General features: G+C 37.7%; 1 protein-coding gene across 2 annotated transcripts in view; it reads right to left on the bottom strand.

Annotated features, from left to right (window-relative positions):
* Positions 1-16,890, bottom strand: part of LOC140947739 (uncharacterized) — a 29,960-nt gene extending 13,070 nt beyond the window's left edge. Inside the window, exons 1-10 of one of the 2 annotated variants that reach the window (XM_073396917.1) lie at positions 16,558-16,890; positions 15,566-15,601; positions 15,188-15,302; positions 8,991-9,062; positions 7,902-7,973; positions 6,276-6,347; positions 5,959-6,030; positions 3,942-4,013; positions 1,548-1,619; positions 407-478 (exon numbers count right to left, since the gene is read on the bottom strand). In XM_073396917.1, coding sequence (XP_073253018.1) covers positions 407-478; positions 1,548-1,619; positions 3,942-4,013; positions 5,959-6,030; positions 6,276-6,347; positions 7,902-7,973; positions 8,991-9,062; positions 15,188-15,302; positions 15,566-15,601; positions 16,558-16,627 — 725 coding nt within the window. In that variant the 5' untranslated portion in view covers positions 16,628-16,890. The remainder of the gene's footprint in view (positions 1-406; positions 479-1,547; positions 1,620-3,941; positions 4,014-5,958; positions 6,031-6,275; positions 6,348-7,901; positions 7,974-8,990; positions 9,063-15,187; positions 15,303-15,565; positions 15,602-16,557) is intronic. The other variant, XM_073396916.1, reaches the window with a different exon arrangement.
* Between the last annotated feature and the right edge of the window lie 1,986 nt (positions 16,891-18,876).

Genomic DNA, 18,876 nt, shown 5'->3' with positions numbered 1-18,876 from the left:
CTTTAACCTAATCTAAATAAGAATTCGTAAAACCTCGCTATTTTGACTTAACAATTTGATGACGTCACTGTGAAAACCATCTATAGGCGATATTTCAGCTTAATTCAGTTATCCAAGGTCCTATCTACAATTACGTTAATTTAAAAAATCATTCTTTAATTACCATAAAAGGAAATCTTCCTATCTTGATTTCGGTTGTGCTACCCTCGAACATTATTATTTTTCAATTAAAAGCCTTCGAGTCAAGATTAGATAGGGGTCAGAGGTATGCTTGACTATTAGTCTAATCACGAATGACATAAATTAAAGCCACCAATAACGTTACAGTTAGGGTTAAAATAAAGTGGCTTTATTGAGGTGCAGATTTTATTGGTACAAATACAAGTATTAACGGTATTGTACTTACAAAGTCTCTAGAGACGAAAGCCCATCAAATGTGGACGTGGATATCCTTTTTATCTTGTTGTTGTTCAGAAAACTAAGGAAAAACATAAACTATACTATGTGGTGATTAAACAGATTCCATAGGGTATATTTCCCAAGGGCTTTCTACTGAGTTTTCCTTCTTTTCGCAGCCTCTATTTATGTTCTTACAACTTACTCTATTACCCAGATAACTGTTTCTTATATGGTAATTAAGATCGATAGATTACGAAAAAGGCTTGCCAGTGAGGGAAAAAATAGCTAAGGGTCAAATGGTTAGCTAGAGTCATATACCACACGTCCTTTAAGTCTAGTGGTATGTTTTGCGACCATGTCTTTGATCCATGCCGTTGTTTGACCAAAAGAACATAATCGATATTATCAATGATAATAATAATGTACGACAAAGGCATGAAGAAAGGGTATAATATATAACTTTTGCCTCAATATTTTCTCACAAACAGTGCAAAACATATTGCTTGCCTTAACTGGCCTGCTGCACAAAGTCGTGAATGCTGTTGCTTTGGCTCAGTGCTCTACGAGATTTTAGGGAGTGCTCAAGGCATTATAAATTTTTCGTTTGAGATCTTGTTTCTACCACGCGGGTTGTGGAAAGAATTTATCAAATCAGGGAAGAACATCTTGATGATTTATAATTTCACACAAAAAAAGTTTCTTCCTTTGCTGTTTCCTGTGAGCACATTATGCCAGTGGCCTGTGTGGCTAGAAACTTAACGTCACCGTCGGGCTTGAATAACACCCCCTCCGCTGAACTTACTAAGCCAGTTTTAAAATCCATGATTATAGTAAGCATGCGTTTATCAAAAGAGCTGTTTTATTGCTACACCATAACATTTGTGTCAAAACACTGCTCAATAATCGTCTACATCACGCTGTTGATAATAATAACAATAATAATAATAATAATAATAATAAATATTAGAAATGTCTAATGTTGTAGATACTCAATATTAAGTAGCTATTACTTAATAGTTAATTTTGGAGTAACGTGGAAGTGATACTGAAAGTGGTACAACATACTGAAGAATAAAACTCGTAGAAATGCGTAAACTTATTAATACATAAGTAGAATAGTTTTATGTGATAAGAGATTTACTACTTACAGAACTTTTAGGTGTCCCAGATCCTTGAACAATTTATCAGGAATGCTTTCAATCAAATTTTCTTGAAGGTAACTATTAAAAAAAGGCTTGGCGTGAAAGTCTTACCAAGGTTTAACTATTAACCTTCATAATATTGATCTTAACTCACTTAGTATTTAATCATTTCAAGGCCTTATGTAGGTGTAATATGTTTTTTGTTTATCGGCCTTTAATCAGTGGTTGCAATTTCTATTTCCTCGTAACTTAGACTGAGAAGGTAGACTCAGCAAGCTGTTAATTGATTTTAGATTAAGTATTTGCTTAAGCATTAGTGACGGTGTATTTTAAAAAAAACATACAAGAATATATAAAGCCCTACTGTGAGCCACTGGACATGACTATGCTTACTGTTTGATTTAATCGAAAAACAGGGTATCTTTTTCAAGGGTAACCATTAATATGCCGCCCATTGAAGTCAATTATTATCCACTCCTAAAGAAGATCGCGCAAGATTTCCTCGTATTAAAAGTTAATGACTATTTTTCAAAATGAAGGGAAAATTTCGACTCAAACGGTTTTGATTGTGACCATACGATAAGACTCCATTTGTTTTTGGCGAAGTGTAATGACTGATTGGCATACGGTGATGTCTTCTGCAAAGTCTAGGTCAAACAGTTGACTACCATCAGTCCCCTGGTGACCTTATTCAGCCACTGCAAACTGGAGCAGCACAAGCAAACAACCATGACGTACCCTAGATAGGACCTCGAACCTTTCAATAGATATTCCTGATAGCAGAAATGAATGTTCCACGAAGATGATTGTGGGAGCTGTTGAATACCTTAGTGAAATTAATGAAGATGAAAACAACGGCGACTTGAACTCGTTGCACTTCTCAATATTGCATCGAAGCGTATAAATTTATCCACCATTTAGTAAGTTTTCCTATTGCTTTTGAAGCATGTTATTCATTACGCTTCTCAGGATGAGATGACAGTACAAATTTCATGGCGGAATAGAAGACAATGCGACGCGTCTGCATCCTTTGTCCAATATGCCGGCATTCTGCCAAGCTTCCAAACTAAACGCTGAGATGCCGTATATGCCAAGGGACTTGTTGCACCTTAGTTATTTGATTCCGCTCTCGTGAGGTTGTTGGTGGCTAGGAGCACTTCATCAGGGTCTTCGGTGATAGCAGGAAAACCTGTTTCTGGTCAGTTGTGCACTTCCTGGTTCGTTCGGTCGATAGTGCGAGTTTGTTCTCTCCCTTGGCAAAAAATGTGCCATCCTATGCCTTCAATTAACTGGATACTGCGTTCAAGCCTCCATTGACATCCTTTGCAATCTTTTGCACTGTTTACATGTCGTTACGCAGGCCATTGCTTCTGGTTCTTCTGCCCGCTTCCCAATCCTATCATGTTTGTTCCTTCGCGTGCTACGCTTCACCTTTCTATCTTTCGTTATGTGCTCTTTCCACAGTACTATTGTCTACTGTCACGTTGTGAAATTGTTGGTTACGCCTAATCCTTGCAGTGATTAGTTTCCAAGCACGTTTATTAATACTAAAGCATCAAAAGGCCCCCTATAGCTACCGAAATAGCGCATTACTTAAAGGTATCAACCGACTGCGATTTTAACAAGGCAGAATATCAGTTATTATTTCGTGACGTTTACAAGGACGCCAACCAACAGCGTTAAAAGGTTAAGTTGCGTTCCTATCCACACATATCGAGTGAAATGTGGGACAGCGACCTATGGTTGAGATGACGCTTATTTCCGTTTGTAGGAACTTAGGTACCAGAGCAACAAAATGTAAGTGGAGACAGTGAAATTTCGTGCTTACATTAATAGCGACAAGGAAGAAGTGGAGCCCTTGTGAATTGTCAGCGAGCGGGAGATAGAGGTAGGCTTCAAGCACTGCCAAGAGGACGATCTGGTGCAGTTCCACTTGAACCTTATTGTCTCTATCTCTTTGAGGCCTTGACTTGTGAAAAATGATTAAACGAGTTTTCTGTCTTGATATGTGTTTCTTTGTTTACCAATGGTGCCGTTATCTCTCCAATCTCAGCACCAGAAATTATCCCAGCCAATTTACCAACTTGCACGAAGGGGTACCTTCACGAAATTCGTTTCAGCAGATCCATGCACGAGAAGGTAAACTTTAAAGGGTAAGATAAAAAAATGACCTGGAGAAGCAGACTTCTTAGATGAATTGCGACCGCTTCATGACAAATTGCTACAACTACAGAAGAAAAAGTGTTATCCACTTTTCGCCCAGAAGAGTGATATTGAAAACAAAACAGCGTGTTTCTTCTTTACCGTCAAAAGGCATATATTAAAGACGATGATTTGGCATCGCAAGGTTCTTGACTTCTATAAAGTTGTGACATCATTTTTAATATAGCAAATACTCACAGATAAGTTAAATTGTTTCGTCCACTAAAAATTTCTTCCTCGAGGAACTTTATTTCATTGGACCTCAAACTTCTGCGGAAAACAATAAGAGTACTTATTACATAAAGCATTTCGTCGTAAGGCCGAGCGGTTCTTTAAAGGTGCATTATAAGCTTGTACTGAGCAATCACAGCACGACTTTCCTTGCACACTATTTATTTATCCATAAATTTTTTTTGGCCACAAAAATAGCGACGAGCGAAGAGACCTACATGATACTGGCTTCGGCCGCACTTGGGGACTTAACCACTGTCTTATTTGAGTTATTTCCAGTTAACTAAATAAAGTTAACTCGTTTACAAAAAAATTCTAGTTCGGCTGGGTTTTCTACAGTCTGAACCGAGTTCTAACCGGGTTATGCAAATCAAGCAAGAACAGTTATAGATTTTCTTAACCAAGTTAGGTTAGAGTTAGGGTTAGGGGTAGGGTTAGGGTTGAAACTAAACCCTAACCCTAAAACAGCCTTCTTTTAAAAAAGAGATCGACCCCGACTCCGGTCCCGGCCCCGTCATAGCGATTTCCTGACACCCGACGACACCATGCAAATGGTCTATTGTGTTTCGTGCTAGAAAGAGCTTGTTTGCATTCGCTCTCATTAATATGCCTGCACTTAAGTGCTCAATAGTACTTTATTAATGATTCACTCTTTTCTTTTTTTCAAGCTAACCATCGGTGAGTGTAAAGAAAGTTAAAAGTAGTTTCGAACACTTTTAAGCCTCTCAAAAAATGAAATTTGCATGCAAACGTTATTTTTCTTCAGTATCTACTGAAAGTGATAGTTCTTCTTCTTTTTTTCACAAAGTCGGCCTTTAAGTGTATATCAGAAGTAAACAAAGCGCATTAGAACGAATTACGTGAAGAAAAATACTTTTTTTTTCACTTCTCAGTAAAAGATCTCGTTAACTTTAGTAAATTCAGTAACGATACGGGAACTGCATAGGTCCCGTAAATTTACGTGCTATTTTTCACGTAAAAAAAGGTTTATGCAACACCCGCAGATTCTGTTGCATAAACGACACTTAAGTGAACACTTAGAAAATCGTTTAGTGCACCCACTTAAGTGAATTCCCTAAGTGGACCACTTAAGTGATTTAAGTTACGAGAGCACGTACGTAAACCCGTAGTTGTTACCGACGTTTTATGCAACCGGGCCATGGATCGGTGAGTCGGAACTAGAACAATAGGAACAGACAATTAAAGCGAAGGGAAATTGAACTTGCATTATATTGTTACGGCTTAGTGATTTTAAGTCACAGACCAGTTATCATTTATTCCTTCCACCACATGAATGGACCAAAAAATAATTTCAAAATAATTTTAAACCTGTCAAACCACCTAAAAATAGCATATGACCTTATGTAAACGTCATCGACCTCAAATTAATGAGATTCCTTCCAAAAAAGGATAATTAGTGCGCCCTATACTACTGTGGTGGTTTCTGGAGCTCTCCTTGCAATGTAAATGGGGTAAATTGGTTACCTATTTTTTCAGTGCATGACAGATACTAATGACAAAAGAAGAGGAGCTATTTTATCAATTTCTTTATCCTCTATGAGCATCCATTCATTTATCGCTCATAGATAAAAAAGAATATGCCAAATCAATGCCACTCGAGATTAAGGTTTTTTTTTATATTGCATTGGTCATCTGACTGCGCATAATTTCAGGATGGTGGATTTGCCGTGGGAGCTTTCCAGTAAGGTAAATCTTCATTTTCTCTTAAACGAGTGTGGTGACCTTTTTTTCTCGCTTTTTTTGCAATGAGTGGTGACTTTCTTTCTCTAGACTGAATACAGAATAATTTCCAGTGCAGAAAAAGAAACAGTCGTCGGGAAACGAGTTTAAAGCATGTACCCTTATTGGGGAATTATTGCTTATACACAAGTTTCTGCTAAATAACAAATCGGTAAAGTTTGACAAAGATCTCAGGGAAGGCTCTATCTCAAAGAAATAAATCGACTAGCAGTTAATTACTTACAACACACGGAGACTAGACAACTCCCCAAATGCTCCCAATGGAACTTTTGTCAACAAATTTTCTCCAAGGTCTCTGCGGTTGAATATTTACGGGAAAAACAAAATCAGAAAATGATAAAAGTAGTGACTTGTTAAGTGAGATCTTAAGATGAGATTCTAACAGATAGGACTCCCCCAAACAGAGGAAACAGAGGACCTAAGATTATCTGCTCGCCACAATCCCTAACGACACCCACGCTAAAAGTTAAGTAAAAAAGGGAACCGTTAGACTGCAGTTTAAATAAAGAAAAATAATTCAGCAAGGAAGAAAATACTTACAAAACTTCTAACGTCTCCAGGCCAGACAATACAGTGGGCGTAAATTTTTGGATGAAATTTCCGGTTAGTTTTCTGAAAAGTGAAGTACTTTAAATTTAAAGTTTAAAATAGATGTTTATGGTGCTTCTCTATAACAAATAAAACAGATCAGAGTTAAGTCTATAGAAATGAACGCTGCTAGCCTTACCTCAGATTGACAGTGAAGCACAAATGTTGCAAAACATATAGCTTACCGTACATGGTCTAATTGACGCCTCCTCTAAATTTGACGCTATGTGTCTAGCAAGCGCCCCTCTACGTTGTTAAGTTTATATTAGACTCCCCTCTCTAATAAACTCCAAGAGACTAAAAATTAGCAAAAATTTATTCAGTTTCAATTCTTGCTTTATTAACAAGGGTTTGCGCATTGCACCTCGTTCAATGTCAAATTGAAAGTAAGGATAGATCAGACTGACGGTAGCAACACTGTAACCCTGGAGCAGGATACTGCCATCGAAGTTAAGATTTTAAAGAGCGATATTGATCTTTAGACGTTCTACACGTATCAATTGATGGAATAGATACTCCGCTCAGTATTTATCCCGCCATATTAGTTTTGTTGAGCTTAATTAGACTTATGAAAAAATCCTCTAAATAAACACCGAGGGTGTCTTTTAACACAATTACGGTAACCCTTTTCTAGACTTCCTAGGACCAAGGAGGATGCTTCGGAGGTCCCGCTACATAACTTTAAAACCATCTGCGATGTGAACTAGAAATGGCTTATGCGCAATGATAGAGATGTGATGGTGCATTTTTAGCCTGCGTGGTGAATAGATGGGAAAGGCGACTCGGAAGAAAAAAACCCGGGTATTCCTAATAGGGGTATTCGGACTCCCAATGGGAGTAATCGAGTTTTTTCTTCCGAGCCACCTGTGTCGCTGACTGAAAAATACACCTTTCTCATTAGATATAACTGGATTGGCTCACCATTATCACTCAGATACCACTTTAAATCTCGCCAGATGTTAGTAGGACATATTGCCTCGCTTTTGCGTGGTTCAACAACGCAGCTCGTCATTACAGCACGGTGGCTCAATCATGTTCTTTTCTCGAGTCACTCCTCACAGTCCTCATTTGTCCATCGAATTAAGAGTATTTGGAGGGACTTCTATGGTTTTTCTTATTTATCTGCTACTTTTCTGAGCTTTTTCTCAAGACATGAGGCCTTTTACAAACGCCTTTGATCGGAAAAACAATGGCTAGGACCCACCGATATCCTACTGATGTTTACCGTCTCAGGTGAAGATCTTACTAATTAAAGATGTTATTAAGATTCTTATTGAGCTATTTTCTTTTAAAAGTATACTAAGATTATTCTCATTCTTCATTCGTTGCATGTGGAGTTAAACATTTAATCGAAGGTCACTGTCGTTGTTTGAACGTCAGTTCATAATTATCATTTCGCATACCGTATTTTACTTCCTATAATAATACTTATTGCTTGCTGTGAAGTATGTGCAAGAATTTATGTTTTAAAAACCACCGAATTCCGCAAATATAAATTCCCCCTTTACTGCTAAAAAACTTACATTAGGTTACTTAGGTAATACAATGCACATTTCTGTATTTATTCCGTCCACTTACATATTTCTCAGGTGACGTTTGTCGCGAAACGAATTGCCCGCCAAAACTAGAATAACATTGTGGCTAAGATCTCTGCAATGACACAACGGGATTAAGCTGGAGATACGTTTCTGCCAAAGCTGTCTTGACAGAGTAGAAACAATGTCTACATAGATTTGCTGGCGTAGCTAATTCGTGGCTTCATTTCGTGGGAGAAAATATTTTTTTTGCGCCATCAACGTTGTCATATGTTTTTTTTTACGTTTAAGGGACGGAAAATTAAAAAAGAAACGAACAGGTAGTGTGGGAAAAAACAAAGAAAAAAAAGGAACAGACAGAAAAAATACTGACCAAAAAAAGCACAGTGGGTGACCCAAAAGAATTACGTGACAACAAGAAACTCTCTCACCCCTTAACCCCTACTAGTTTTTAGTTCTCTCTTGCTCTCAAAACCATCGTTTGCTTGATTAAGTTTTAAAGAGCATAAATAAAAATTTCAATAAAATAGAGAAATACTCTATCACAGTAGCGAAATCTTACTTATTTAGTACTGTTTAAAAAACTAGTTCTCGAGTTTTTAAACCTGAAAATACACGACTGTGAGTTTTTTTAGAACGGCTTCAAAATCTCTGCATGATTTAGATCAATTCATTCTTGCTATAAAATTAAGATTTGGGGTTATTTTGGTCTAAATAATTTGACGTAATTTAGCCATGTCTATATCAGATATAAGGACACTCATTAAGCATTAATTTCTTTACGAATTATTAATGCTTTTTGGAACGGGTTTGAGAAGAAGTAGTAACAACTTTATTTACCGAACGTGAAATACATTTCATAACTAGTTACGTAACCTGCTATTTTACTCAATGGCCCTCCAAATAGGTAACATCAAAACAGATAGTGATGGAGAAAGCATAATTCAGTTCTACTCACATGTTCATTTTCTAGCTTTAAAAATTTATTTCTAAGTTATTCAGCACAAAGCAATCATTACATGAGCAATATGAGAATTAGGACCAAATAACCCCAATGCCGGTGAACAGACTATTGTCAATGGCAACTATGATACTTTTCTTGATCTAAAGTTCGTTTGTTTGTTCAACTTACATGTACTCCACAAGTGGAAGGTTTGATAAAGCTTTCTCCTGGATCTGGTTGATTCGGTTGTTTGCAAACAGTCTGGAAACGGCACAGAAACACAAGTGAGGTTACAAAGAACAAAACCTTTCTTTACCATAATTGGTTTGAAATTAAAAAAGAGCGATAGATTTCCAGAAAACATTTACATTATTCTGCGGATTAATCGAACATCGAAAATGGCGATATTCACCCATTTGATAATATTCGTCAGGCTATGCACACTTAGTGATCTTGGTGATTCAAGCAATCCGATTGGTTCGTTGTCTCGGGGTATGCCGTTTTATTCACCGCAGTAGGCGGTGAATTTAAAGCAAAACAAAATTGCTGTCGTGAACTGGGTGTTTTGTCAAAGTTCAAAGTAAGTACTCGTTGAACATACAAGAACATCCTAGTGGTGATGTTTTTGAAGGTAAGAAAAGACTACATAGTGTTTAAACATCGTAATTTATCGTGATGAGTTTTACTCTAGCTGACTGTTTATATGCTCGAAGCGATGTTTACCGCTAGAGAGGGCCGTTTTGTCACTGCTTTGTGAACTCGGGATTTCCTAGCAAGACCAATTTTACCAAGAAAGAGGAGTGAATTTATGAAGAAAAAAAGGAAATATAAAAAAAACAAAACAAAACAAATATTAACGAAAATTGTACGTGCCAGCAAGGTAACTAGGCAAAGAACACTCACTACACATAATCCGAAAGCTGGCCTCGATCAAGGCCGCTGTTGACAGCATTTACAAGAAGTGACAAAAAAAACTTTCTTATTCACGGTGAGTAGACAGAAGCAATTAAGGAGAAGCAAATAAAGTTTTATATTTCTGTTCGGAAGGGGAAGTTATTTGAATTTTGGACGTTCTCTTTTAAACCATTGACCCTAAGGCTTACAAAAAGATTAAAAGTATGATTTGCCACGTTTGAAAATACTGTAAAAATCCGACGTTTGAGCATCTACAGTGTACGGCCAGGTCTGGTGTATGGCTACATTTTCAGGTATGAATAAACCTGTCAATCAAACAAATAGGCCACTTGCACTAAGAGGTCACGTGACCAATGCTTCCTTTAAACAATGAGTTGGAATCTTGCTGATGCCAAAAATTGTTAGAGCACACAAAAATTATCTTACACCCGAAATTTGGGAGGAAACACATTTAAGGGAGATATTTTGTGGCACTTTGATTTTTCAGCAAAGTAGTATGATTTGTATTGGCCGCCATGTTGGAGGGCATGCTCTTGCCCTCCAACATGGCGGCCAAAACTACTTCTTGCTTATATCTTGTTCAACGTTTCATAGTTACGCTCAAATGTGCTGTAAACGTTACCACATCATCTTTTCAACATTTCCCTTGAACTTTAAGTGCAAAATTTGTGTTCAGAGAGAGGTAATTCATAGTTTTAAAAATACATTTTGGTCACGTGACCATTTACGAACTTATTCATTTTAAGAAAATGGTGCGGGTTTGAAAAACCAAATCAGCATTATTTTGTTTAAGATATGACACACTAATCGTTTTTCGAAGGCAAAATCATATAACTTTCATTTTCATAAAAACGGTGTCACATGCTTCTTAGTGCAAATGGCCTATTGTCTTTCAATGGTTTTCTTTCTGACTCTGTTGAGATCACTTCGTGTGTATATACTAAAACAATTATTCTTTCAGTTTCGAATAGTGGCCTTAGGGATACTTACCTCGATTTCAAAAGAATAATTGTTTTTATGATAAGGATATTTAAAAACATCATTATCATACATTACCAAACAATTGAGAAAGGTGAAGGCGTATATAAGTTACATAATCTGCATCACACAGGTAACATTTGTCATACACATTGCTGATTGACGAGAGGTGTAATTTTGATCCCATCGGCAATTTTTTTACTCGTAAACACTGATCGCAGATCACTCTTTTTATTTTCTTTCCAAGATCTGAAAGCTGTCTTCATACAACGTCAGCTGATCTTTGATCTTTGAACGGCAGAATAGACCGAACGGGTGTAATTGTTTGATGAACGCGAACTTGCTCTTGCGACTCGATGAATCTACATGTCTAAAAAAGAGGTGGGAAGAAAAAAGGCGATTTTGAGGGGTTTTCAAACCAGTAAAACTGTTTTTTAGGGCTTCTGATGAAAGATTGTAACAGAACGTGTTTGAAGAATTCGCTGGAAACGAAAGATATATACCACAGGTAGCCCAAGCTCGAAATATGAGCATCGGCGAACATCGGCATTGCTGCGTAACATTCGAAATATATGGATTTGTATGGGAAAAAAACCTATCGTTTCTGTAACCTACGAAAATGAAGATTTCACTAAAAAACAGCTTACCTTACGTAAAATATAATGTGTGTTACGTCTCTCCTGTGTGGTCTACGGGCCGATTTACGGCCGTTTTATGGGTTTTTATGTAAACGGTTTTCTCTCTATATAAAGGTTTACCAAAACCAAAGGTAAGCTGTTTTTTATTGAAATCCTTTCATTTTCGTAGGTTACAGAAACGATAGGTTTTTTCCCCATACAAATCCTTATATTTCGAATGTTACGCAACAATGCCGATGTTCGCCGATGATCATATTTCGAGCTTGGGCTACCTGTGTATACACCAGAAACTGTTGTATCTCATAGCGCGTGCTTTATTCCAAAGGATAACATAACTTTAAACAAGACTCAAGTCCGGAAACGAATTACTAACATTATGGTGTACATAGTAAGAATTCCGGCAAACCAAAGAGCTAGAGTCGTGGACATACGACAAAGCACGAAGCCCTTTACCTGGTATAAGAGTTGCTCAGAGATGTAAACATAACAGTCGCCAGAACTCAATATGAGCACGAATGACAAAAAATAAAGTAGGCTTGGTAGAGAAAATAACAACGTTTTCCAAAAGATAGAACGACCTTGAAAAAAAATTAAGCGATGCTGTCATTTGTACAACACCAATATACGACAGGAGCTAATGTAATTGTGATGTAAGAAAAAAGCGGTTTTTTCATAATACGCCTAGTTCATGGCAAAACAGTGTTTTGTTGACTTCACAAGAATTGTACCGGATCATTTTTAGTTTGAAGGTGTTGCTAACACTTATATGTGTTTGTCTGCTAACAAAAATTACCTTGCGTGATAATTGTCACTAACTAAGGCCTGTTTCAAACGTCGTGCCTCTGCTGTGTTAAGCTGGCTAGACTGTAGCTCGACTGCAGCACGACACTAGCACGACTTGGTTTCAGACGTCGAATTTAATTCAGTCGAATAGAACGGCTGTTGCCGAAAACAAAACACAAAAATAAAGAAACGGTTTAGCAAGCCTTTAAATGTGTTCTAATGTATTTTTGATTTATGAATTGAGTTCGGCACGGCGGTAGCACGACGTTTGAAACCAAGTCGAGCTACTGCCGTGTAGCACGGCAAGGGTTGCTGTGCTACACGGCAGTATCACGACTTGGTTTCAAACGTCGCGCTACTGTCGTGCTAAAGTCGAATTTAACTCGATCAGTTGAGTTCGCACGGCAGTAGCACGACGTTTGAAACAACCAAATTAGTTTACTTTGAACTGATTTGCATAGATCGACAGTACTCACCAACAGTACTCACTGTAAAACCTTAATAATGTGTGCTTTTTCTATAGAATCTTAACATCTCAGGGATCTTTGACGCTCTTATTTACAGCAAAAACGCAATTTTCAGCTTTGTAGTCACAGTACTCACTTTTAAATGGAGAGAAAAAATAGCGAAACCTTTTTGCCTTACTGAACCAAGTGAGTACTGTTGTATTCTCTTGACGAGATGGCCTTCTTGACGCATATTATTTCAAAAAGCAATCAATTTTTGATTGAAATATGCCTAATATATAGCCGTGTTTTTTAGTTAATTACTGCGGAGCGGTCGTGGGGAGGGAGCAGCAACATAATCAGGATTTAAGGGAAATATATAAGGTGGGACGAATTCCATCCTCGGAGACCAAGGGGCAGTCAGTCGGGCCGGGTTAAAAGGCGCGACAAAGGTTTTCAAGCATGGGCGGAACTTTTCCGCCTGTGGTTGAAAACTTTTGTCGCGCCTTTTCTCCCGACTGACCGCCCCTGGGTCTCCGAGGATGGACGAATTCTCGAATTCATCACTTCTTAGCAGAATGCATTGCATTTAACCAGAGGTCACTGCGCTCCCTTTTACCACAATGCATTGCGCTACGAACAACTCAAGAAAGTTCGGTGGGTGAGAGCGTGCATCGTTCGTTGTTTTCTTTGTGTCAAATTTTCTACAGTACGGTTAGAGGTCTTGCCAAATTTAAGACACGCAGGAGTCTTTCAGATGATTACGATGGTTAACTTGGGATTGGATTTCAATTCATGAGCCTTTGACTCGTCCAGGCGTTAAACTTGACGAGAAGATGAGCATTTTCTCTTCGACCCCGCAACACAGGGGATATACAAATTCCAGCTTACTAGAAGGTGATGTGAAAGTGAGAAAATGTCATGCCACGCTATTCTTAAGAACCTGTATCAGCCGAAAATGGATGTGATTTTGACCATTAGCTTCAAAATAATAAATCGAGATAACAAAACATATGTTTTGCGTCCTACTTTGCAGACGATGACGTGTATTGGCGTTTTGAAAAGCATAATTATGTTCTTTCATTCATTCTTTGCCATGGAATATACGTTGCGCTCGGTTAATGCAGCCGGCAGGCAGCTGGCGATCATCTTGCCGGCGGAAGTTTCATTCAAAATGTATTACTTTTCCTTCTAGTCACGTAATTAGCCTCTGTGGTGTAGTGGTTATGCGTAGTCGCGTCGGACCCAAGGTGCCGGGTTCGAGTCCTATTTAACTTTTTTTTTGTCCCCGTTTTTTTGGTGTTGTTGTTTTCTATAAATATATGGCTAATGAGGGAATTGCCATGTAAAAACTTGCTATGGTGAGAAAATAGTTTCAAAGGTCATTATTATTGCATGTGATCACCTACTTGGCTACAAAATGCCTGAAAAGTGTAGGAAAAGTGAAGAAAATAGACTTTTTTTTCCAAAACTAGGATTCAGACAATTGTAGTTATGCTAAAATTAATCAGCCTCTCAGGATATTTGAGTTTCAAGAAGATCGCTTTGAGGTTATCGCATTCCTCCGCAAATAGGGCAGATGACGATGAAAGGCGGAGGACTCGCTTTAGCATGGTCATGAAAAGGGATCGTTTTTATCGGGCGTCTACATGGCTTTCATAATGGAGAAGGAGACCCTTGTTCGTTACTTTCCTGATTACACATGTTTTCAGTTGACTGCTCCTCTTTAACAAAAGATACCAAAAGATAAAACTGATTAACTTTATACATGTTTACTATTTTAATTATTGCCATGAAGCAGGTGAATTGCATTATTATTCACGGTCAGTTTAAATTGTTAAAATGAACATGCTTAGTTGCGAATCGCTACCTTGACTCAGTTTCAAATACAGCGAGATGAGTGACAGTTTTAAAGGCCTTGCCAGGATATGTATTAAAGGACTCAACGGTGTTTAACTGCTTCAAAAGTCTGTCGCGTTAAATGGCTAATTGATCAATTGCTGGTTTTCAGTGTCACGCCATTCAAAATAGATCAAAATAAAAATCAAAACCGTTCAATAGATAAAGTCCAGAATCTGGGAAATGAAAGGAGGTACATATACAAAGACCCTCGCCAAGATTCAGGTCAGAGGAATATTTCGTATACGAGATATCCGAAGAAATGTTTTACCCAAACTTATAGAGATTTGTATAGAGACGCCATGCTGGTGCTTACCTGGATGAGCTCCAACATGGCGGACGGAAACCAACAGAAACATCTGTTACCGTGTTTGGCTACAAAAGCGTGAATTTATTCTTCAAGAAACTCATAAACATTCAACTAATACTTTTTCTAATACATGAACTGTTTAGATAGCAAAATTTCCTGAAATAAGTCATTTTTTTAACCTACTTGACAGCTCTCTTGGCCGTCATGTAAATGCCGCGTCACGCTGAAGCTTAGAAATTCAAGCGTACTCTATCACAAAACCAAGAACCCTTTTGAAGCGAAAATTTGTACGAAAATTAGTTTTCAGCCACTCTAATGCATCGCGAAAGTAAAATCTCGGTAGGATCGATAGCTTTTTAGTTTGAATTTTAGTGACGTCATGTGAAAACCAACAATACTCATTCTTTCCATACTTACAGGGCAGTAGTGTAGGAAGGCATACTCTTGGGAATAATCCGTAAGCCGGAGCCCTGAATTGCAAATTTGTTGGAAGAATCGCTGATCATGAAGCACGAGCAGTCGGATGGACAATCTAGTTTTAAAAAGTTAAAAGCGAAAAATGAATGAATAGCAACCAATTTTACGGGACAAATAAGACTATCGAAGTAATCTTGAATGGGTGAAAATACATTTTTTATCAGTTCTGAGCCCCGAAAATGTTCTGTTTGTTTTTGTTTTTTGTTTTGTTTTTCGATCTTCTAATCCCTTATCAACTTTTGGTTATGTTAATATTTTGTGCCCCTGAGTTGACAAGGGGATACATAAATAAATTCAAAGATTAGGATAATACGTTACCTCTCTTGCTGGAACAAATCTTATCTTCAGTTTGTTCTGTGGAAATACCAATAGATATTATTAAGTGCATATCAGGAAACTTTGCATCGTTTTTTTAGGTGATCATGAAATCATGATATAAGCCGTCATGAAATTGATATTGTAAAGAATAGAAGAGGTGAGTGAAATTCTACATTGACAGAAAAAAACTTTAAAACAACTATGACCCAACTGATAAGCAGTATCTTAAAAAAACCCCACGTGATTTCTATGAAAAGCTGATCAGAGGCGGAGCTATTAAAATCCGTGGCCGGCCGCCATAAAGTAGTCATATTAGAAAAGCATATTGACAACAAGGCATTAAATTAAATTTAATTGGTTTCGTGGACCTTCATAATGTTGCTACACTATTTATGGTTCTTTTTAGTGAAAGCATGACTTTTACTTGGAATCGCATAATATCAGGTACGGGTATTTTAGCGACGATATTAGGATTTCCACACCGCCCTGTGGCCCATTCCCGAAGTAAGTAGATTGGTTCTGTATTCAGTACATTTTTGTAAAGAAAACTCCATCGACTAGTCATAAGTGGTTTGCTTTAGTTTAACTTTTCTGTAGTAGGTGTAGCTGCATCTAGAGAATATTATATAACTGAGTAAAAAGTTGTAAATTCAGACTTTTTACTTAAACATTTGTACTACTATGGAATTCACGCTTGTTTACAACTGATGACTGTCAGTATCGTTGAACGTAGTACTTAAGCGAAAAACAAACCAAATTCTTAGGACGGTCAGAATCTACTGGTCTGTTAAAATAACTTTTTTGCACAGAACTGCCTATCGTTTAAAAGATAAGAGTCTGAATAAGATTTTCTCTTCGACGGTGGCTGAAGGAAGTTCACGGACAACTCTTACACGTAGCGAGTTTCTTTCCTTTTCTACTTATTTGATATAATTTTCGATTTTTTACTAAAATGAATACAATTAGATGATTGCCAGGGAACTTCATCTCACCTTTGAAGATGTAGCGCAGATGAAAGCCACTTCTTTGAATGCTGTTATCAGATCTGAAGGTAATGAGCATTGTATTGCTGGATGTCTCAAAGACGGAAGGAACGCTTTCACCACAAAATCTCCCAACGGGCTGCGCGCTCGATACAGAACCATCCTTTACTTCCAAGAAATCAGCTTCACAACGAGTATCATATTCCAGTTGAAAATAAAGGACCTCAAGACGTACCACGTGACCCACTGGTGCAGTGATCAGCCAACTGCAGTGAGAGTTAGGTGCATACAGTCCCGGGTGATAAGGTGAGAAGATGAAACCTGATTCCTTCAAAAGCCTTTCGTTACATGCTGGACATTAACCAAATGAAAACCAAAAGAACAGCAAGTTATAAAAAAGAAACACGTTTAAAATATACTGCATAATTTTTCAAACAATTCAGTACATTCAGTATATTCAATATTTTAAACTCAACTCATGTAGTTTTTTTCTGGTCTTAGATGTTACCTAAAAGTGGTAGTCAGAGAAAACAGGGCAAAATGTTAAAAATGTCAATGGAAGCGGATCATCAGAATTAGTTCAGACTAACATTATAGATAAGTCAGGTGGAGTAATGGATAAATATACCAAACATAGGTCCTTCACTGCTTTTATGTTACAGATACGCTCAGCATCAATTTATTCGATCCACTAGGGCCCCATTTTATAAGCAAATTTTGACCATTTTCTAACGCTCACAAAATCCTTAAATTTAAACGAGCAAGTTCATTTTTTGTATACGATACAACATAACACGGGACTTCTTTTTTTAAGCCATATATTTGTTAAGTACTACTGGGAAGACTAAAATTTTTTTATTTTAACTGACCTAAACTCAGTGTCTGCAAACGAGACAAAAATCATTATTTTTTGAATTGACCTTCCGTATAGCGCAGAACTAAAATGACAGTAAGACAATAATAGCCAAATTGCAGTCTTCTTAAATTAATGTTACCAAAACACAAATAGTGATTTTGGTTGTTGAAAAAGGAAGAAATTGGAAAACTCACATTATTCATTTAGTGCCAAACTTTTCTCGCAAACAGGCCGATCCCAGTTCGTGTCTATTTCGCTCTCAAGTATGGTCAGTGAAATAGGCATGAAAATTCATGAACAGGACTTAAAAGAAACACGAACTGGGATCGGCCGGTTTGCAACAAAAAGTTCGGCTTCCTTTTCCAACGAGCCAAAATGACTATTTGTGTTTTGGCAACACTAATGGAAGTAGACTGCATATTTGCTGACAGAGGTTTACTGTCATTTTAGTTGTGCGCTATACGGTAGGTCAATTCAAAAACCACCATTCATCGGCAACATTTTAAAACTATAATAATGGAGACTGTCGTGACACTCAAGTTCGGCAATGAGTGAGATAAATAGTAAACGTAATACCAAAAGGCATTAAATGCAGGGTACATTTCGTTCGAATTTCGTCAATTTCATTTTATGATTCTAGGTTTTCTGGTTTTTCAGTTGATCAGGACTAAAAGCAGGGTCTAGATTAGTTATAAGGATTATCAATTGTGCGTCTATGCTGAAGTAGGTGAAGTGTTACAGGTTATATGTGCAATATTTTAAGCTTCGAAGCAGGGATTTATCCCGCTAACAATTAAAGATGCGCACAAGATGGCGTGTTGCAAAAGCATATGACTCCCAGCCGGCAAAGGGGTCTTTCTAAGTAGAAAACCGGAAGTCTGATGCAATGAACAACTGATCCTACATCTCCCCCAAATTTTGAGGACGAACTCTGTGTAAACAGCTCGGTAAACTTAACAAGAAGCTAACAATGCAAGAGAGGATAAAGGGGACAGAGAAGGCATCCCCCATACACACCCTATTCCATAGGTAATTCGTCTCGAGTTATTTTTAAGGGCAAAGAGCCCAAGGGGGATTAGACAACAGCCAATCACAGCGTGAATGTGTTCCGCGTGGATGAACCACGCTCAGAGCCACGCGTCCTTCACGAATTGACGCAGAAAAAAATGGCGAATGACCCGGAGAGCGATATTGCTATTCGTTTTGTCGACGAAAACGACCAAAGAGAGATTTCTGCTAAAGCTGTGTCAGCGAAACGGAAATTAAAAAAAGAATCCCCTTCCTCTGTTGTATAGAGCTAACAGTACGGCAGGGAAATCCCTAACAGACTGAATATTCTCTCAGGATCATATATAATTTACAGTTTGAAGAGAACAATTTCTGGTTTGATATTTATTCTTTTATTAGTCTTTTATTATTAAAAAAAAATAACACATGGCGTCCTTCTTGTTTTATTGTACACACGACCGGTT

Source organism: Porites lutea, chromosome 9 (assembly GCF_958299795.1).
Source record: "Porites lutea chromosome 9, jaPorLute2.1, whole genome shotgun sequence".
Taxonomy (NCBI): domain Eukaryota; kingdom Metazoa; phylum Cnidaria; class Anthozoa; order Scleractinia; family Poritidae; genus Porites; species Porites lutea.
This window is presented reverse-complemented; position numbering and strand designations above follow the sequence as displayed.